Source organism: Patella vulgata, chromosome 7 (assembly GCF_932274485.2).
Source record: "Patella vulgata chromosome 7, xgPatVulg1.2, whole genome shotgun sequence".
Classification (NCBI taxonomy): Eukaryota; Metazoa; Mollusca; class Gastropoda; family Patellidae; genus Patella; species Patella vulgata.
Genome location: NC_065885.2, coordinates 49,375,797 through 49,399,139, shown reverse-complemented (window position 1 = coordinate 49,399,139; position 23,343 = coordinate 49,375,797). Strand labels below are relative to the sequence as shown.

The following is a 23,343-nucleotide window of genomic DNA, read 5'->3' as shown; positions in this document are numbered from 1 at the left end:
TTATTGAAACTATGGCTTGACCTATTTGATTTAGTTTCTAAATAATTATTGTCAAATAACAATGTGTCCTTTACTCAAATAAAGTCAACACTGAGATGTAATCAACTATTATTGTACAAATCAACTACTGTTTTATCTTTCAAAACAAAATACATGTATATAGAAGATCAACTTTATTCATAAATAAATCAAGGAGGTTTAGTACCCTTAACTTACGTGAGTTTAGTTCAAGAACCTTCTTTTATGCAAAAAAGAAGGTTGTTGGGTTTATTAGTCATTCACATGGACAAAAAACTGATGTCCATCTGTGTATATAAAACAACCCTTGACAGTTGGCATTTGATATGAAAAAGGTAGAAATATGGTTATCTGGGCAGAATCTCCCCCCTTCCCCCACCATCATTGCACATGTTACATAGACATAACTGAACTGTAGGTTAGTTTGAGTATTGTGTTGACATGCTATTAAACACCATTCCTTTTCATCTAAAAATATTTCAAACACTTACAGTGCATTTAATTCCTGTAATTGTCTTAATCTTTCTTCTTGTAATCTTTTTTCCTCTTCTGATTGAACTAACTTTGCAACTGGAATGTCACTACGTACCGTACGTCTCTGATTCCTGTTAAAACCATAATGTCGATTATCTGTAAAATATTTGACATAAAAACTTTACTGAAAAATTATTCAATAGAAATGCATGCATATGTATTCTTCACCAATAAGAACTCCTGTAATATTGCAAATCTTCTAAAGAAAGTTAAATGAATTCAATTGTCAATCGATTCGTTAATAGCATATGACCTAGTTCCAAGCAATGGGGACATCCATAAAAATATTAAGAATATGTTATCAATATCATGAAGCATTCACATATCGTCGGTGGGGAGTCAAAAGGTCGTATCTGGCATATTTTGCGAAATTTACTTTTTTGCTTCTTCAGAATGAGAATTTTCGTGTGCATCTTTTCATCTGGTAGTCGTATTTCTAAGCCAATAAAAAGAGGTTTTATCGACATTGTTTCAAAATGTCGTATATGGGGTGTTCCCCAAAAAAATCTTAAAAATTATTAAGAGTGAAAAGGTCGTATTTTCTTGAAAAAATCTACTTTGTGTCTAACCAAAGCATTACAATCAAACGAAATATAGCCAGTATTATTTTATGGTTAAATACGTATTATTGAAATTATTGTTGAGGTTCTACTGCGTGAAATCTATGAAATTGAAGCAGTTAAAGCTGAATATTTTCCCGAGATACGTCTTTGCTGTATAAAATTGCAAATAAGTAGCTTTCACTCCTTATTTCAGCACTAGATGTTGGGCTTGATATGTGCGGATAGTTACATACTGTTTAAATGGCTACACATATATTTTGTAAATAAATATTTGAGAAAAGCTTCAGAAATACGTCATTTTACATACGACATTTTGACGTGACGGTTTTATCAGACATTTTGATTCTTAACCTCTGGGCAATTTCGCAAAATCGAAATACGACCTTTTGACTCCCCACCGACGATATATAGTTAGAATCTAAATGCAAGACAGGTATACATGTACTTGAATTCAATGTCGAAGGAACATCCATGGCTATTCTAATAGTCCATCATAAAATAAACATAATCAATACTTTCAAGTTTATTGTCAAAATTTATCATGACTAATTCCAAGTTTCTGTTGCCTTCACATATTTCAGCTGGAATTTCTTACGCCCAAAATTTCCGTCACATTTTAATAGTGTGAAAATCATTATCTACATGTAGATAGTACAATGATGATAGATGAAGAAAGGTAATTAAATGTTTTGTGTGTTAAAACTTACTTTCTTCATTCTGTAGACAATGTGCCATAGCACCATCTTCATGAACCGACCATTCTTTACGTACTGTAAATAAAATAATAAAAAATTATGGTTTCTAGGAAATTGACTGATTGGAGGCACGTTGACTAAATGGAGACCAAACTTCGACCACAGACTTCAAACTTCCAAATTTCAATGCTGTAACTGTTGAGCCTAAAAGTTTCCTCTTAAACAATGCTTGAGCCTTGCCCTTTTCAGGACAGCACCTGTAGTGGAATACTAATACACTAGAAATCAATTGAAATCTTTTATGATGCTTCTTTGGATTTTCTGGATTGATTGAGCCCTGCCAGAAATTGACTTGATCTTTAAAGTTTAAACAAATCTCCATTATCTTGTCTGTTTACTTCTTTCTATGAACACATATATACAGGCACATGTCTGTTACTGGTACATTGCTCAGAATCTGTTTTTTTTTTTTTTTAAAAACATAAATTTTGTAAGACTAGATGAAAATCTAAAGATATACTTATGTATTGTGTCATGAATATGTAGTGTTGGTTAATGTAATACCATGCACAGTCATCATTGATACAATTGACTGATGATTTTGTTGCAGAAAACCAAGGATGAATACAATACTGTAAAATACTCTTCACACAAAATAACTAGATTACAATAATTGTACAAGTGTTTCAAAATTACTCACATTAAAAAAACTGGCATCAACCCTAAATTAGAGGTAAACAAAATTAGTTACGAAAATCTTACTCATGTGCCAACCTGTCAACCATCAATCCAACTAAATATTTCTTTGATCCTAGCAAAAAGATTTGCCTAGAAATAGATAGTATTAACCATGGGAGAGCAAACGCAGTAAAGCTTATGTCCACTTTGGTTGAGTTATTCAGGGTGGACTGTGTTAATATTGACAAGTATGTTCTACCTTTCTATAAACATATTTTACATTGATTGGCAACAGACTTAACTACTGGCCATTTTATATCATGAGAACCAATGTACATATGTCAGATCTTTTCCAGAGCAACCAGTAAATTTTTTCAACCCCTGGAAGCAATTCTACTTGATGGGCTCTGATCTCATTTTTAGGCATTTAGGCATAGAATTGGCAATATTTAATGTCTCCTGTCTCAATTCCAAATCTTGTTAATTACTTGCACATTTATCTTTTTATAAAGCAACTAGCAATCAAATTGTTTTATCACTCTGCTTAAGCTAAGCAGAAAATGTTCATTATATATTTTATAATCAGACAAGATACTGATGTAATGAAATTACACACCAACCAAGTTTCATCACTTGGAAAATGAATTGAAATGAAATGGGGTGTAACATCCTACACCTACTCAATTACAAGCAGGATTATTGTGTTCCAAACTCTTCCCCAATCAAATTGCTTATCTCGGCTTTGCCCCTAGATATTTTTACGATTTAATTTGAACTGTTTTCACCATTATCTGAAATGAGCCTACAAAGTCCTACTTTTGTGTACCAAATGGGATAATTACTGATAGTGAAGTCCGAGAACATTGTCTAAATACGTGTTAAGATGAAGAATCTCTAACATGTACAATCACAATGACCTGAAGAAGATGGACTTATTCTGTGTGTAAAAGGAGACAGATTTATTGGCAAGATGACAATAACTATATTTACTTTTGACCGGAATGAAAAAATGTTTCATGTTGACATTAAATGTAAGAGGAGAAAAAAAGAGTAAATAATCTTATTGAACACAAAGTGTGGGCCATTGTTTTATGTTTGATTATTGTCCTACTAATTATAAAATTAAGACATCCTCACAAATATCATGGATCTATATACATGTATGATTGAGAATAGAAAATTCTTGGCCAATTTACAATAGATTAGAAATAAAAGTTTAGTAATGATAAAGTCAGCTCTAGCCATGAAAGAAGATCAAAGAAACAATGAAATATATGTAACAGAAACTAGGTCATTTAGGGACTAAAATTTATCAATACATGTGTATTTCAATAATCAGCTTGCAATGATGGTTCTTTTCTAGGAATAGAAGGAAACTATAGAGCCAAGAGAAACCTACAAGTTTAGGAAGGTAACCCAAGTTTTTAACACATACAAACCTGTGATTGAAACCACAACATTTGACTCAATGATAGACTGTGTCATCTAATATAAATGTGAACACATTTCATCACATGTCTACCCACTCCCTATATAAACCATTCACTTGTCTCATGAGTCATACATGTGAAAAGACAAAAGTCAATGACTACTGGTACATAACTGTACACTCTGACATAGGGGGTGGTTCTGCTCACCTATTCCATTTCAAAATAAAATCTAAAATTTGTTCATAAACATCCAATTCCATTTCAGGCTCAAGATCAAATACAGTGTACATGTAGCAAATATTTTTTCAAATTAATTTCAAAGCAACTGCTGGAAAGAAATCCCCAGATAAAATTACATTTCTTCAAGTTCTACATGTACATATACTTTCATTACAGTTTCTCAAGCAATTGCTTGAGGCCTGAAGACAGTAATAGACCCCACTCTCCTTAAATTGCTGCCTGTAATCATGACTTTGGACTATATATGTTCATGTCCTAATGAAGAAACATGAAAACCTACTTATATATAATCAATATATAATCCATCTTCTTTATTGATCAATATTTGACCTAACTTCCCAATTCCCTTGATTGTCGACATTTAATCAACCACAAAGAATAAATTAATAATGATGGGAGTATAACCACAGACATCAGAAAGCTACACTTGATAGTGCAGTAATTAAATTAAACTTTAATAATTTAAGGAAAGATTTCACAACTCAAGGCATGTGCTCAAGATCATGGAAGACAGAAAAACAAGAGCATTGCTATCGTTGCAATATATGTCCACATTCCTGCTTTGATTGATAAGGTACTTTTTAAAATGAAGGGCATGAAATATGAAATGGCTGCAACGACTGTACATGTAAGGCTAGGCGTTGGGGTTTGTTTTGCCTAATTTACAGACTAAATATTAACAAAAAAGTAGGTGTGACACCGTCCCAGAGGTTTGGGGAATGCACCAAAATAAATAGTTGCTGTCTTTGTGATATAAGGAATAAATATGCCAAGTTCGAAGATGATCCATTCAGAATTGCTGCCTGTAGACGATAAACACAAAAATTGGGCGTGGCTCTGCTCCTGGGGGTTGGATATGGAACAATATATCTATACGCAAATCGGTACAACCCTGTTATTGAAATGATTGATATGCTGAATTTGAACAAAGTCTGTTAATAATTGCAACCTGTCGAGTATTTACAGACAAAAATATGGGTGTGGTTAGTGGTAGGACACACCTGGGGGTTGGGACATGCACCAAAACAAATAGTTGCCACCTTATGGTATAAGGAATAGGTTCCAAGATGATCAATTCAGAATTGCAGCCTGTCGACGTTTAACACAAAAATTGGGCATGGCTTTGCCCCCATGGGGGTTGGACTGTTGGACATGGACCAATATAAATGGTAGAACCCTATGATGGATCATGCTGAATTGGATCCAAATCTGTCAATAATTGCAACCTGTAGATTATTTAGTAATATTTACAGAAAAAATATTAACAAAAAGTGGGCGTGGAACCGCCGGGGGGAGGGGTAATCATGCATCAAAATCAATAGTTGCCATCCTTAGGGTATAATAAGTATACCAAGTTCCAAGATAATCCATTCAGAAGTGTGGCCTTCTGACGCTAAACACAAGATTTGGGCGTGGCTCTGCCCCTGGGGTCTGGACATTGACCAAAAGCAATAGTTGCCCCACTTCGGCTATAAGGAATAAATATGCCAAGTTTCAAGATCATCCATTCAGAATTGTGGCCAGTATACGATAAACACAAAAATTGGGTGTGGCTCAGCCCCTGGGAGTCAGGGCATGCACCAAAACCAATAGTTGTCGTCCTTAGGCTATAAGGAATACGTATACAAAGTTCCAAGATGATCTATTAAAAATCTATAGGGGTAATCCTTAGTATATAAGAAATAAGTATGCAAAGTATCAAGATGATCCGTTAAGAAATACAAAATACAAAAAGATGACATGGCTCTGCCCCCGGAGGTTGGAAAACACACCAAAAACAATAGGAATTGTCCCCTTAGGGTTTCAAGACAATCCATTAAGAATTGCACCCTGTAGGCTGCCCACAGACACATACACAGGGACATTCGCATTATTAATGTGGACATATAATTAAACAGAATGAAGATGCCAAAAACTTGATATGGACCCTTAAGACGCTGAGCTCATGAGTCCAATGGAAGGTCTCCCTAGTTCACAAAATGGACCCCAAGTTAGTGAAAATGATCCCATAATCTAAGAAAAGGAAGCCCTGATTTCTGTGTAAAGTAGTAAAGGTCACAAGCCCACCTGCACATCAGTCATTAGTATTGTTATGCAAAGGTAAAATATATTCACAGAATGTGAACAGAATGTATCGACTGCATGTGCAGCATACTGAATTTGGTATTTGAAATTCTCTTAACGGTAGCTATGGTAGATACATGTTCTATATTCCCCTGAATAACAGTGCATGCAGGTTTCAGGTGAATCCATTTCAAAAATTTGTTTTTAATGACAGTTTGCTTTATCATGGAAAAACCAGTATCCGATCAGAATCCTAGATATGGATCGAAAAGACCCTTTCTGCACAAAAATGCTTATAAACCTGTAACAGTGATCAATTCATAAAAGCCATTCCATGCCTTCTATATTTTGGTATGAATCTAGTTACTCTGTAGTACATGCACACGTAAGTCTTGCTACCCTGGATTTTCTATATTCAAATAAAAGTAAACAAAAGGATCTAAAATGCTATATCATTACAGGGAGCTGGTGTTGACAGAAAACACAACTTAACAAATATTGTCCAATACACTCATTCTTGGCAATGAACCCTTGCATATAAGTACAACATTTTAACTGGTGTTTATCAGTAACTATAAACAGGATTTAGTGGCTTAGTGCATGTATTTACATTGAATATTATTTTATGGATTCCTATACATGCCTAATAAACTACAGAATGGCAATCAGACTGACATCAAATACTGAAAAATATCTTATAATAGTTAAATTTACATAGCATGACGTAATTGTTATAAATATTAGTTTACATCACAAAGTGATTCACTTTACCTTGACACGTGACACTCCAGGGATCTTTTCTACATATAACTACCAGTAGTAAACATTAGGGTTTTTCCAAATTGAAATCTAAACTTACATCATTGATAAGATAAAATACATTGATGAGCATTCAACTAAAAACATATTTTTTTTCGAGGTTGGGAAACAAATAGAAACATACATGTAAAGCTGTCGTAAATTAATATTATTTGAATTCGACTTGTAACAGTATAAAATACACAGACGATACAAATGAATAACCGTATATACCCTTACAGATATTATACTTGTACATGCAGTTTAATTGCTTTAATATGTATGTATGTAACACATATTTCCTGATAGAAAACATTAGTCTATACAGTGTAATGTGACAAAAGTTTGTAAAACATTAACACTTTGATGATCTTTGCTGGTCGGTAAAAATATCATTTTCAGCTTTACGTGATTTGACTATGACAGTTACATGTACAGTATGTACATGTACGGTATAATACATAGAGAATCTCCTACAAGTCTTTTTTGATAACAAAAAATATCAACACAACTTGATAAAGTAAAAAAAAAATGAGACTTTTAAGTACATATATGTACATTGTAATTTCATCCCATAGACGTAGCATCCATAATGCAGTGTACTCACATGAGTACACTTTTTTCCAACCCAAAACTTTTTAGGCACAATTTTAATGCAGAACTCTCCAAAATGTATGCAAGACATCTGTTTTCAAATAAGAGAGCAAACTAAATTAAACAGATCTGCCAATTCATCGATGGTTTAAGATTTTGCATGAGTTGTGCACATTATAGTCCGCAATAGGTTTTCAACAGATCTGCAGATGCTCGATTGCCAGGCTACAAAATATACCTATTTAATTATATGTTCACCACCCGCCAAGTCATAGAGTATAATGGATACCCTGATATTCATGTTCAACAGCTTTAAAACTTAGTATTTCGATTAGCACATTTCAACTTCGACCTTTTTTAAATATTTACATGATTTTCAAACAAAATGAATTTTAACTGGGTTCTACATGTGTAACTTGAGCAATCAGGGCAAGTTTCATAAAGATATCCCCAAAAATGTGACATGTAATATGTGGTGTGTTTACAAGGTTTCAAAAACATTTACAAAAACACTGCAAATAATTGACAGACGACTCAGATGTTCTTTGGTGTACATTAGTTGGACAAATGTGAAGTTTCATCACCATGAGACAGACTACAATAGTGTACTAGATTGCATAATAATCTCATATCTAGTTGAGGAGCCAGCTCGACAAGCAATTATTCAACATATCCACTCTGTCATAATTGTCATTCCATTCCCACTCAACTGCAGTAAATTACCATCATAAAGCCACCTAACTAACTAATCTCATTAAATCAACTAATTAGAAATTTTAAGTGTTAACACTTCATTACAGTCATGATTCACAAATCAGAGTAACTTTGAACTACATAAATGGCACATTATGTACTTGTTTAACCACATGTACATCCTAACATGTAGAAACATTGAGTTGAATAGAGATCTTGTAAAATTAAAATTGAACGGTTACAAATAGGCATTAGTCCCAATACATATTGATACCATAAAGGATAAAGGATATAATCTTTCACTATTGACCTTATGGTTTTAATTGTACAGCACTTTCGGACTCAAAAACTGTACATGATTTCAAATTACTGTACATTCTCTACAATGACATCATAACATTTCGGACACTGTATTAAAGGCCTAAACAATATTACAAACTTATCCAACATTCCAGATCACGTCACACGGTTTGAGCTAAATTCTTCAAAGCTGGTTATTCAATTTGAAGCTATGGATTTGTTAGCATTTTGCAGCACCATATATTAGAAGTCTGAAAAAAGAACCTACAATAATTTATCATTACTAAATTTCCATGTACTAATACTAGGTGTGTACAATATTGTGAAAGTTAAATCTCTACAAGGATGTCAGTCCAAAAATGGTCCAATTATGTTCAGTATTTCCAAGGAAATATTCCAAATATTTAGGCCATTTTGGTTTGTCTGGTACAACATTTTGGTTGAAGAATAGGCTGGTACTACAAAGATAGCAGAAATATTATAACTGTTTTTGATACTAGAGATAGTTACATTTAAGTGCAGGGGAACCAGCCACACAACCAAATAGCTACCCACAGTAGAGGACAACCCCACAGGGAACGTGATACAGGCATCACTTAAAGGGAGTCATTTCGTAAAGAATGGCTTGAATATTGCTTAAAAATTTAAAAATAAATATAAGATTATGAATGAGCAATATATTATTGAAAGAAACCAACCTTTTAATACATGTACATAGAAACTGGCATGTTTTATGATTTTAAGCTTATGAAGAGGTAGTACGACCTTTTGAACTCCACACAAACGACTTTTTGGACTAAAGGGGGCATACGCATAAAAAAAAAAAGAAAGTCAAAATCAAAATTTTTTACCGTGTATTGGGCCTTTTGATGTCAAAAGAACCATTGACTCAAAATATTGACGATTCAAACCACCATTGATATTTATTGCTGGTCGTCAATATGTTGAAGCATGTGTGGGCTCCGTTCAATGCTTTGAACAATATTTCATTGAAAGCGACAGAAACCAGCAGCTGCCAGGCAGGATACGCCCACATTTTCGAGAGATGGATAGAAAACAAGCTAAAACGAAAATGATTTTTCCTACAATCAAGGGCCATAATTCAGGAAATTACAATTCGATATGCACAAATATCTACAGGAACCAAGATCTTTGAGTTATAAACTTACATTTCAAGTTTCAACAAAATCGAACAAAAATTGTGACCTCTATAGGGTCCACAACCTTGATATACCATATTTTTACGCAATTTGAGAACGAGGGGCGGCCATTTTGTCTGTCAGTTTTGGGCCGATTTTCACGAAATTCGAACTCAGTCGTCCTTAGGGTGTAACGGTGATATAATAATACGTTTTTTTAAATCGGATAAAAATTATGACCTCTATAGGGTCCACAAGCTAAAAACGCGATTTTTCGTACAATCAGGGGCCATAATTCAGTAAGTTACAGTCCGATATGCGCAAATATCGACAGGAACCAAGATCTTTGTGTTATAAACTAACATTTCAAGTTTCAACAAAATCGGATAAAAATTGTAACCTCTATAGGGTCCACAACCTTGATATACCATATTTTTACGCTATTTGAGAACGAAGGGCGTCCATTTTATCTGTCAGTTTTTGGCCGATTTTCACGAAATTCGAACTCAGTCGTCCTTAGGGTGTAACGGTGATATAATAATATGATTTTTTAAATCAGATAAAAATTATGACCTCTATAGGGTACACAAGCTAAAAACGTGATTTTTCGTACAATCAGGGGCCATAATTCATGAACTTACATTCCGATATGCGCAAATATAGAAAGGAACCGAGATCTTTGGGTTATAAACTTACATTTCAAGTTTCAACAAAATCGGATAAAAATTGTGACCTCTATAGGGTCCACAACCTTGATATACCATATTTTTACACTATTTGAGAACAAACGGTGGCCATTTTGTCTGTCAGTTTTAAGCGGATTTTCACGAAATTCGAACTCAACCGTCCTTAGGGTTTAACGGTGATATAATAATACGTTTTTTTAAATCGGATAAAAATTATGGCCTCTATAGGGTCCACAAGCCAAAAAACACGTTTTTGCGTACAATCAGGGGCCATAATTCAGGAAGTTACGGTCCGATATGCGCGAATATCGAAAGGAACCGAGATCCTTGGGGTATAAACTTACATTTCAAGTTTCAACAAAATCGGATAAAAATTGTGACCTCTACAGTGTTCACAAGCCAAAAACGTGATTTTTCGTACAATCAGGGGCCATAATCCATGAAGTTATGGTTCGATAGATGCCAATATCGAAAGGAACCAAACTCTTAGGGTGATAAACCTATATTTCAAGTTTCATTGAAATCGGATAAAAATTGTGACCTGTAGACTGTTCACAAACAATTGTGGACGGACGGACAGGGGCGATGACAATATACATGTACGTCCACATGAAAATGTGGGCATATAAAAAAGTTTCTGATTGAAGTGCTAAATGTCTACAAGACCTTGCCAGCCCTGTGGAAAATTAAGTCGCCTGACTACAGTAATCGGGACAAGAATGACGCTGCGTACGACATGTTATTGAAGAAGTTATGAAAGTCCTCTGGTTCGTTGGCCCATAACTCTCAGAGAAGGATGACGTGACCATACTCTTGTCGCTTCAAAAAACAGTCTTTTGACCATTTCCTTCGTGGCCTTTCGTCGGAGTTCAAAACGAGACTGATTTTTGATGGAAAATCATTGAATCGTGTATGGGTAATTGCACATCAATGCTATGTATTTGAACGTGTATTGGCCCTTTAGTCTGACGACTTTTCAGACTTACTTAACGACTGTTCGGACTTCATAATAATGAGGTTTCGGATTCAGTTTCGGACAATGTTCCTTTTATAAAATCGTTTTTGGCTTATTATAAACTGATTTGATTTTTGTGTTCAACCTTTTCTTTCAATTCATTCCCGAGTCCGAAAAATCACCTACCTACCGGAGTCTGAAATGTCAAGGCCATATTTGTTTTGAGTCCGAAATGTCATGGAACCAAAATGTCATGTAATATATACTATTCAAAAAAAGTAGGGGATATTTGATTTTGGGGGCATAATACTAAAATATGCAAATGACTACGAAAAAAGTCACTATAGAACCTAACAGAAGAAACATTTCCAGTTACATGTGACGCCCAAACGCACCAATAGCTACCGCATGGAATGCAGGTGATGCTTGGGATCATCATGGGGGTCCAACCCAAGATTTGCACGACTCTGACTTTGAATGTTACAGTCATTGTGGCATTGAATTCCAGGGTGGAAACATCAGTTTAATTGTTTTAGTGACCAGAAAACAAATTTTGATATGCGTCGGCTTACCCAAAATGAAAGGTTACGTGCCCTTGGCATGCTACAGATCAGCACAACACAGGCGGTTGTGGCGCGGACGATGAATGTTTCTCAGTCTGTCATAAGCAGGCTATGGTCCAGATACCGTGATACACAATCTGTACAGGACAGACCACGCTAAGGTCGACCAAGGGCGACAACTCAAGCCCAGGATCGATTTATCCGTACCTTGGCCTTGAGAAATCGTGTCTTCACAGCAAATCAGATCAGCGCTCGTCTTCAAACAGACACTGGTGTGAGAGTGAGTGGCCTGACGATTCGGAATCGACTGCATAGGGGTCACCTTCGCGCCCGACGTCCTCGCGTGATCCCTTGTTTGAGAGATCATCACATTCAGGCAAGACGTCGTTGGTGTAGAGATCGTCAACACTGGGATAATTGACGCTGGAGCAATGTGATGTTTTCAGATGAGTCAAGGTTCACTGTTGATTTTTTGGACAGACGTAGGAGGGTGTGGCGTCGTCGAAACGAGCGCTTCCAAGACGTTAACGTCATCAGACATGATCGATTTGGGGGTGGTTCTGTTATGGTGTGGGGAGGCATCACTGTTGCTGGAAGAACGGCTTTACATGTTGTTGCAGGGCGTGTTACAGGCCAGTACTACCGGGACAACATCTTGGCAGTCCATGTTGTGCCGTTCGCACGACGTCATGGCCGCCGTTTCATCTTCCGGGTATCATTTTACCCTTATAATGGTCAGTCTGTGCCTTACTTAGTCTAACGATCATTTGGAATAAATCGATGAATGTGAACTTCATTTCATTTTGTCATTTGTTTCTTCGTCAGTTTCATTAGGTGACTTTAATAACACTTAAAAATCAAATATCCCCTACTTTTTTTGAATAGTATATGATGAGGCAGATATGTACATGTATCAGTACCGTATCAAAAATCATTCATATTGATCATTCCAAGATATATGAAAGTAGTTGTGGCAATTTCAAGTTCCGTTAGTGACAAGTGATATATGACAGAATTGGTGGTCTAATTTTTTTAAATGCTCCTTCCATTATTCTCAAAGAATCGTGATGTCACGTTTACCTCTCATTTCATTTTAATTTGGGCTGTCTGGATTTTTAATTCAAATATTTTAAAAACGCACCAAACAATCATCATATATATTTTGGTTATTGAACTCAAGCTTGATGTCATAAACTTTCTGAATTGTGATATTCACGCTTGTCACAAAAACAATTGCAAAAATGAGATAAAACTCTAACATAAAGTACATGTAGATAATAGACAGTGTTTAATTATAACAGGACATAAATCTGAACATTTTGGTATTTAAAAAGATATATACAATATCAAATCTAATCTGACACATCTCTTTTAAAGAACATGATTTTGGAATCATCAAGAAATGAATTCATTCATAACAAAACTCTGCAACACTATTAAATTAAACGTTATCCCAAAAATTCATCCCAAAGACTACTCAGTCAAAGACCACTCGGACCAATAGAAGAACACTCGGATCAAGATAGATGACCACTAGAACTAAGTTTAGAAGACCACTCATCCCACAATAGTTGTGTTTGTTTTAATACGTGGGCCGAGATATAGGACCACTTGGACCAACAAATAAAGTGATAGTTGTATTTGTTTTAATACAATTGTTTTCTTTGAAGATCACTCTCACCAAGATTAGAAGACGACTTGGATCAATTTGATTTTGAAATAAAAAAGTGATGTTTTAGCAAATTGATATTGATGTTTTGATAAATTGATAGTTTTGTTTGTTTTAATATTTTAATACATTTTTTTTCCTTGAAATACTAAGGTGTTAATTAGGTCCGAGTGGTCTTCTATCTCGGACCATGTATTAAAACAAACACAACTATTGTGGGATGAGTGGTCTTCTATACTTTTTATTTTTGTGTTTTTAACAATTTTTCAACAAAAGTTGGTTGATCTGACTACTTTTTTCATAGGTTTGTATGTGGATTATGGGTTAGGGTTTGGGTGTCAGATCAGCCAACAATGCCACAAAAGTTTAAGTGTAAATAATATCATATTTATTGTATTGGAAGTTAAATCTGTAATAAACCACAAACATTGTGGGATGAGTGGTCAATTCTCATACACATTCAATTAAACTAATTAGGTACAAATTTCTTTGACCTTTTCTTTGACACTTTGTTGTTTAGTGCTAGCAATTTTAAAAAATTGATATATACTCGATCATTAATTTATGATAAAATCAGAGAAAACTTACATGTTACATGTCAAATTCATTCGACTCTCAACGACGTAGCACTAGCAGAACTTTCGACCATTCATCAACAATGTAACTTACCTTGCTCTACTGTTCCCTTTGGGGGTAGTGCTTCCCCGGTGTCTCTCGCTTCGGCCATTTCACAGTTTTAATACGACCGTTGCAGATATTATAATGACACATGCAAGCCATCCATTTACAAAAATTTTATTATTTAGTCAAACTACGTGAAAATATACACAAGGCTGAATCAGAAACACAACATTTGTACCGGAAGTTTCCTTCCACAGTACAGAGTTAGTTATGCGAGTTTCGAACTTCCAGCTTACAGAACAAAAACTAATAATTGATAGGAATATATCAACAATAAAATTAATATCAAATGTAATTTGGTTTCAATTTGAACACTGGCGATATTTTATTCTGTCAAATTAAAAGAATAGCAAAATAAATTAATAAAAGGGAAGCAACTCCCTTTTAAGACGTCAAAATTTACAGGTAAGAACCCACCATAAGTTTCCTTCGATCGACCAAAATGAGCGTTAATCCACCCCCTTCTTCTATGTTGCGATTTTACACGGGCTCAGTTTCATGTGATTGGGTCTCAAGTAAAACTGCACTATTTGGTTGTTTGTTTTCAATGGAACCTACTTTATGCAGCCAAGTATTGATTTATCATTATTTTTTTCCTTGTGTTTATAAAACATTCTACTAGAGAGTTTTTCAAATAATATAATATTTATTAAATTTAAATGTACTTTTTTATTTTTACTTTAATGGAGCGATATTAAAACTTCGGATAAGTTTATTTAAAGATAAATTCCGAAGAAAGTATTCATAGGGTAGTTATTTCCAATAAAGGTATTACATATTTGGTATATTATATGGAAAGTAGAAACCTTCAATCTTACTAGAAAAATACCAGATTACCCACGTGGACCCAACAGGACAAACTGGCAGCCTGTCGATGCCAAAGCCGTATAGCGCTTACATCGATACTATATACTGAGTGACGTAAAGGAGCGTTTCTTATGATGATCTATTGGCTAACTGTTTGGATAAGATTAATAGACCTAAACGTCATACACGATTAAACGTCGGAAAAAGAATTTAGCAAGGGATAATCCAAGAAGTCACTTGGGTAAATGACACTACCGACAAATACACGTTAGAGTCAACGGTAGACTACTGTTAATGCAATCCATAAATATTAACAACATACCTCCAATTATACATTGAAAAGTCCATCAATATGGCCAAAACTTCTGAAAATGTCATTCGTTCTAGTTTAGTTACTTTGAAAGTGATTGTGGATTTTTTTCACTTATCATTGCTAGGAAGTGATCTGCCATATCATTATTTATTGGGCTTTATCTGTTTCTTTCATATTTATGTTAGTTAACAAGAGGTCAAGGATTCACTAAAACCCGTGGTCTGTAGATAACATGTCGACATTATTTTTAACGCCAAGTATTTGGTTTGAAAATGGCTTTATATCTTAATCTAAAGATCACACTTATGGAAATCTGGTTTGACAAAATAAAATAATAAATAATTATGCTTCAATATGAATACGTTCGGGTGCTTTAAAGCGTGTCATTCAAGGAAGGTTTGTACATGCCAAGAAGCAGGATCGTCTGTCTAACCGCGTGAGTTTTCTCTCGCCGCTAATGATCCCCTACGTGGAGGCGGATTAATGGAAAAAAAAGTATCACAAATTTGTGTTCAGTGGGCTGTAACCACCCCGCACTCTGGACACAGCAGACGGCAATCTGTTTCACAGAGAATTACGAGTCTAGTAATATCTCTGTCAAAGATGACTGCATTAACACGTGCTGATCAGTGTGAGCAGACGGACTCGCGTATCCGGACCAGAGGCCTTAGAAATATTGTGATAGGTTTGTTTTTTTTCGCAGTGGTATGAATCAAATGTTGATTCATTAAATACCTTGGGGGATACATGTATATAACATCCCTTTAATATAAACCAATCACTATTTTAAATGTTTATTTTAACGTAGCAATTTACCGTGAACTATAGTATGTGGACGTTAAGGGCTTCTTTTGGTAGTATTATGCTTATTAAGTGACGGATGTAAACGATATCCAAAGACATTCTGGTGGTTTATCAACGATATATGGAAGACCTTTATCCAAATAGCGGTTTTTATACCTTCCATTCACCCAATTCCATATGCGAACTGTGTACAGACTGGCGGACCTCAGGTTTTCGTCCCAAAGCATGCAGTTCATAAGTTTCTTAATATAGTTCATTTCTGAACTGGAAACTCTATTTACAGGAAACAGGATACACGTTGGGTGTAATAATATGTATTATCAGGAAGCATACAGAATAATATACATTGCCACACAGGTGCGTATAGTTACCAGGCTAGACCAGACGGTCTACTCCTTAAGCAGATGTCGCCCGTCTCCCTTCCTCGATTTTAATGGTCATATTTTAAGGATACATATCGTATCTTAATTACACTCAATCAACAAGGAGAACATATTTTATATTTATCAGATGCCATTAATTAAAATGTCCGCTACGCATGGTACAAGTTACTAGATTAATTTATAGGATGTCTGGTATGCCATATCATAACGTGCCGGAGTGATTAAACAATATATTTCTGTCTTATACCTACACAGGGAGCCACAGTGGCTAGGTGGGTCAGACGCTGGCTCACTAGTCTGGAGGTCGTGTGTTCGATCCCTGCATTGGCCGAGAAAGTTCACCGGGATTTTCCGACGTGGTTTCCCCTTGTCAGTGATACAGGACGGAGGGTCTGACAAGGATAGCTGTCTAGTCGTTCGGATGGGACGAAAAACTCAAGTCCCGTGTTTACATTGGCATGCACGGAAAAGATCCCTTCGCAGTTGGCCATAGTGCCGCTGACCGTGAAAATTTTCTCTCATAACAAACAGTAGGACGTTAACCCCATTTCATTTCATTTCATTTCTTATATCTACATAATTTTGTCAATAACATATATTTCAATATATCTCGTATTGTCATGAACATTCCAAACAACTTCACTAAAATCAATCGCAAAAGAATGTGTGGCAACTGGGCGTTTTGATTGTCATGTCATAGCTTTCTTATAACGAAGTGTCATCGGGGGCCCCTAGCTAGCGGGGGGCGGGAGGGGGGCAAGGGGGACAGCTGCCTCCCCTGGTACAAACCTGCGCACCCAATGGGCGCCAAAGGCGCCCTTTCCATTGGACCCAATACGAAGCCAACGACAAACGTGGCCCTCTTGACCCCCGCTACGGGCCTATACATATAACCATATTTTCTCTTCCTTCTTTATCACTCTTGTTTCACAAAGGTAATGGAAAAATCGTTCTTTTAAAACTGTAGAAGATGGTTAACCTTTAAGTTCACGTGCATTGTTGTAGGTCTAAGTTTCATGTCACATCACACGACCTCGTTGACACGTACGTTGTTTACATTATTTTAATAACATTTATATGATTTTAAATTGATTGCAATGTTTACATGTATGTCTTATTTGTATTTTGGTGTATTTATTTCATTTGTATATTTAACTTCTGTAGAGCACGAAGTCGTGGTAATGCATAAAACTATCATTACTGTGCATAAATTAAAATGATGTATTACCCCGATGGAAAACCTCCAACAATAAGCGCCTTTTCGAATTTTTCTTAAATAACGCCAACGATTAACAGACGGACAGCAGTTATTTAAGCATTTATAAGTAAGAAGAAGTAGGAGATAAGTAACCAATGTAGATTATACAATATTTGGGTAATATGCAATTAATATTTGGTTTGAGTTGTTAACCTAGCTGCAGAGTTTTGCACTTTTCTCATTTATAAATTAATGCGTTAGGAAGACCAGAGAGCAAAAAATTAAAATCTAGTCTTGACGTGACATACGAATTGATTAAACATTTTATTGTTTGTAAACACGTCTCGATATGATATCTATCGTTAGTGAAAAATAGTCCTTTTAGTTTGACAGTACGGGGACAGACGTGACTATCCTTCGCCACGGTCCCGAAAAGAGAGGACTGTGACACTACAGTCAATTATATGAACTGAGTTTGACTTTACGTTGTGTATAAAACTTCAAATATAAATTGACTCTTGAACACTTTGTTGGTTTAACTATGTTTATATATCAAATACCGGAAACTACATCATATCTGATAGTACATTGGGGGTTATTATAACATCCACAGTCTGAGTTTAACAAACCTAGAACTCAGACCTAACAGCTGAAACACTACATATTGTCTCTATCCCGGCCGCGAACCAGAGGCTGAAAGTGCGTTCTATTAGAACTCTAAGCCGAGGAGGCTGTCTGTTTCCAGGCCTCTAAGCTGAGGCGGCTTATCGTGTGGCTAGGAACGCAGGATGATGTCTGACAGGGAAATTCAACCCCAGCAATTGATGGCGACAGGAATCGTCTGTGAGTTAGTCTAAGAAACTTGAATCTTGTAAAATACCTACTTAGCCTATTTGTCGTTGTCACCCATTTGTTTTATCACTTCAATATTTTATACAGAGCACCGTTCATAGAACTAAAATATACCCTATAATGTTACATGAGAAGAAACACAACCAGAGAGACAAATCGGGTTTAACGTTCACTCGATACAAACTATGTCATTTCGGGACTAACATGGAGTAGTAGAAACCGGGGAAACACAATGGATGAGGTCAAAAGTAGTGTTGATGTAAATATTTTGGTCGTAATGTAATACTATAGTATAATCCCTTTCCTAACTTTTGATATCAAATAAATTGTTAAGCAAAACGGGAGATAATTAAAGCTTGATTTCCATTCATATATGGATAAAATAACAAGATAGTCTCCAGACAACATTTGAAATGAATTCATATATGCCTTCCGCTTATCCTGCTTCCATAATTTCTTGACTTAATCTGAAGAATTGGCGCAATGAAATCTCAGATTTTGTGTTTGGTATAAATCTTGAAGGGCGTTTAATCTTGAATTATATCAGGCGATAAAATAACATCATTTCATGAAAATTAGTTAACACTTTACATCTTACATTTGGCATCGATAAAATGTGAGTCCCTGGGGTTTAAAGGTACTGTCCTATTGCAGCCCGTGTTAAAAATGGGAAACCTTCCATGAACTGAGATTAGGGAAACACTAGAATTGGGTTCACTTTATTTGAGTAATTAAAAGCTAAGAGAATGTTACAAATTTGGTTGAGGTAAAAAATAGTGATGAGGTAAATGATTTAGTAAAAAGTAAGTTTAATCTGCATGTCTCACCTGAATCATAATAATTTGATTATAGGTAAATAGAACGAAATAATTAATTATTGAAAATGTACATGGGTTTCAATCTTAAAATATTTTCCAGTGTCATACTATTGTTTACCTGAACATCAGATTGAGGGACTCAAATTCAAACACTAGCATTAACTTTTTGTTCTGACGTAGCACGGTTGTGTTTTGAGACTCCGTCAATTGTTTTTGGTAATGAATGTCCTGGCCATAGTCTTGGGGGTTTTTTTTCGTCTTGGTTGGTTATTCTTAAGCGTAGCTGGGATAAAACTAAATTACATACATGCATCTTTACCATGTTACAGATTTTCAGCAAGGTCGTACAAACGGGTAAGCTAATTATTTTATAAATATTTCATTTAATTACATGTATTTGATTTGGTGACTTTGAACGTGAAGAATGAGACCGTGTGTTTGAAATGTGATTATGTACCTATATATGTAATACTGTAATGTGATATTTACGTCGTATAGTCAATAGAAATATGTACACATGAATAATCGCAACTGTTGTATATATCTTCAGGGCCAAGCATAAAATACGTTTTTGTGTTTGTAGCTATGAGTAATGTCATCATAATTTGTGTTTAATGGTTTTATAGTAAATGGTATGGCAGATTATGGTATTACACATTTTATTACATTTCTGTACAATATATGTAAAACTGTATAATATGTTATTTGTTGATTATATATACTTATTTAAAACACTTTCTCGTGTTTCAACCAAGGAGTCTATTGCCCCAAACTATTAAAATGAAGATTTTATAAGTCATTCATTCTCTTCGAAGTTTTATTAGAGTGATTGTATGTAATGCCAAGTGAAAATCACTCGCCTTTTGGTACTATTAAAAAGTAGCATATTTACATAGACATCAAAATTACAAAAAAGCGCAAGGCGTTCACATTCCAAAAGTAGAATTAGAATGAGAAGGGGCATATATTGTTTATGTTGAATTATGGCATTGGGGGTTGAGGATAATTTTATACAGTCTGCGGCAAGATAATACTCTTGAATCAAGATTGTGAAAGATTTGGTGGTAACAAATTTGTCATTTTCTATGCACTGCGTTGGCCATAAATCTTTTTAAATCCCGTGTCTCTGGTGTCTTATTGTAGATTATAGTGAAACTTCGAAATTGATTTCAATTCTACTCCAGCTAGATTTAATGTAAGGTAACTCGCACCCGGGGGAAATGCCTCCCCCCCCCCCGCCCCAGATCCCCATATGTCCCAGTGCCCCAGATTCCCTAGAAACAAAAACAAAATCCATGACTGTGATTAGCTCAAACTACAAAGATGTTATCGCATGATTGTTGTAACGCCGTGGGCTCACACAAGTGCGTCACTATTTTGCGTAGCCCCTTGCGCCCCCTAATAGGCATTTATGAAATATTGTGCGTTGCGTGATAACCACAGCGCAAAACGGGTTTCGGTTGTAGGATCACGTACAAAGATACCACATGCTTGTTGCAAAAGCTGTGTCGTTTTTTGAAAATGTTCAAATTTTGGCCGAAATCCGTGTTACTGCAAAGGTGACGCAAATACTAACGCCATAGAAATTATAGTTGTTAGAAGTGGCGCATACACTGCCTCATTCGCGTAGCCTTTTGTGGATACTGCAACTGCAGGTTAAAAATCACGTGCAGGTGATGATATGCTTGTCACCTGAGCTACATGTTGCGTCGATATTAGGCTGCGTCACTGTTTTAGCGTCATCACCGATTCAGCCTATGCACAACCTGTGCCATCACGCCCTTTATAGGCAGGTTTCTTTCTATATAATCTAAAAAGTCGAGATTTTCGATATATTATATAAGTAGCATTAACTTGGTCGTTGACTAGGAAGTTTTCTGTCGATATTTTCTCTCGGCGGCCTATTTTAGTGGTAGTCTATTATTGCAAGAACGTCAACTATAATGATTTAGGAACAATATAGATTATTGTAACATTTCTTTTTTTTTCCTAAATAATGATATATTTTAGCAATAAAGTTATATTATTCTTGATATTATTTTGTTAATCTAGGAATTCAACAGTAGAACAAAAGCTATGTTACAGAGTGAGAGCAAATTAAAAATCTCGTTAACTGGTTAATAAAATTTTAACGATAACGAGGTAATATAAGTTAATTATACGAAACTCCTAAAACATAGGCATGCGTCTGAGAAAGGCTTACAATAGTCAAAAAAACTTTACATTTTGGCTGGAGGTCAGCTGGGCTTCAACATGCTAAATCTATAGGTAAATCAGGCACTGTCTGACATTTCTGAAATATTACCGCATTTAGGAGTAAACCCATGCTTGGTGCTTGTTTTAATAGGTTTAATGCCTTAAATCTCGAGTGTGGCACAGAATATCGGACATATTTTTCAAAGTTTATGTCAGTACCATTAATACTTGAGAGACAACAGTTTAATTATTTAGGTATCAACGCATGTAATAACTTCCGCAATATCACATAATTTGAAACGTTACTGAGAAGATATACCGCCGAGAGCAAATGTCGACGGGAAACTTCCCAGTTGACGACCGACTTAACTATATTTCGAGAATCTCGACCTTTTAATTTTCATTCAATACATTCAGATTTACCATTAAATCTAATCACGACAAGAGACACAACAGCGGAGCATTTGATTTTGGCAGTCTTACATGTCTTACATGACCATATACACGTACAGCAAAGGTCTCTTACACTGTGTTGATTTTGCTTATAGCAATTGGGTAACCTTTTATTTTTGTTATCAAGAAAAGTCGTAAATGATGATTTATAGGAAGGAAAGATTGGATTTGGTGCCGTAATCTTTTTGTATCAAACAATATTATTGTCTCTGTTGAAAACAACAACCCCGCGAATACTACCATTGCGTAAAGACATTTACTATTTACTGTAATATAAATGTCCGTAATTTATGCGTTTAATATCATATCTAAGAGATCTATATTATCAAATGTAAACACGAATTGTTTGTTTTATAACATGTAAAAAGGACGAGCCAAATAAGTTAATCTGGAAAGGTAAATACTATCAGCTGTTTAATATTGATTAAGATTTGTTTGTTAATATGTATGTCATCATGTATGCCATAGTGAGCCATGGTGGCCCCACGTGTACGGTGCTGGCTCACTAACCTGGTTGTTCCGGGTGCGATTCCGGTGTTGGCCGAGACTTTTCATCGTGGTTTTCTGGTGCAGGGCGATAAAACCGAGGTCCCTTCGCAAAATTTTCCCCATAGCATAGTGTGACTTTAAACCTCATTTCATGTCAATGTGTCATTGTCACCACATTGCGCTCGAAATAGAATCCCAACCACCACATAGCCGCGTTCATAGCACATACTTGGGCTATTTAGAATATCTTAGTTTTAAAGGGGTAATTGCACTTTGACGATAGTCGTCGATCAGCAAATTAGCCTACTTGACTGTCCGTTTCCACATTGTACATGTATATTATTAGTATAGACCTTTAATTTGGAATTTTATCTTTTTAACTTATCAATATTAGGCCTACCTAGGTTTACTGTATGCCATATACTATGCTACAAGTCTTTCGTTATTTTTCAAAAATGGCACCAAGAAAATAAGGAACAGAGCTAAACCGCGACACGGTAGTGAATCTAAAACCCCATACTGAGTTAAAGAACCCACTTATCTTTATCGAATTTCCGCGTGGTAGAAGTAAATTTGTCTGTCGATAAGATTTGGTTTTTGTTACCTGGTTTGATATTATAGTGACGATATCAGTTTTCTTGTTTATTGTGTAAATAAAACACAGATAAACAATCTAATACATAACACTGATAATCCCAGACTTCAGTAGACTGATGTCCCTTTACATGCG

General features: G+C 35.4%; 1 protein-coding gene across 4 annotated transcripts in view; it reads right to left on the bottom strand.

Moving 5' to 3' along the window:
- LOC126826704 (trichohyalin) overlaps positions 1–14,489 on the bottom strand; it is a 30,694-nt gene extending 16,205 nt beyond the window's left edge. For 3 of the 4 annotated variants that reach the window (XM_050555722.2, XM_050555723.2, XM_050555724.2), the window contains exons 1-3: positions 14,289–14,489; positions 1,823–1,885; positions 510–648 (exon numbers count right to left, since the gene is read on the bottom strand). In XM_050555722.2, coding sequence (XP_050411679.1) covers positions 510–648; positions 1,823–1,885; positions 14,289–14,346 — 260 coding nt within the window. In that variant the 5' untranslated portion in view covers positions 14,347–14,489. Of the gene's footprint in view, positions 1–509; positions 649–1,822; positions 1,886–3,927; positions 3,989–14,288 lie in introns of those variants that run through there. The other variant, XM_050555725.2, reaches the window with a different exon arrangement.
- Between the last annotated feature and the right edge of the window lie 8,854 nt (positions 14,490–23,343).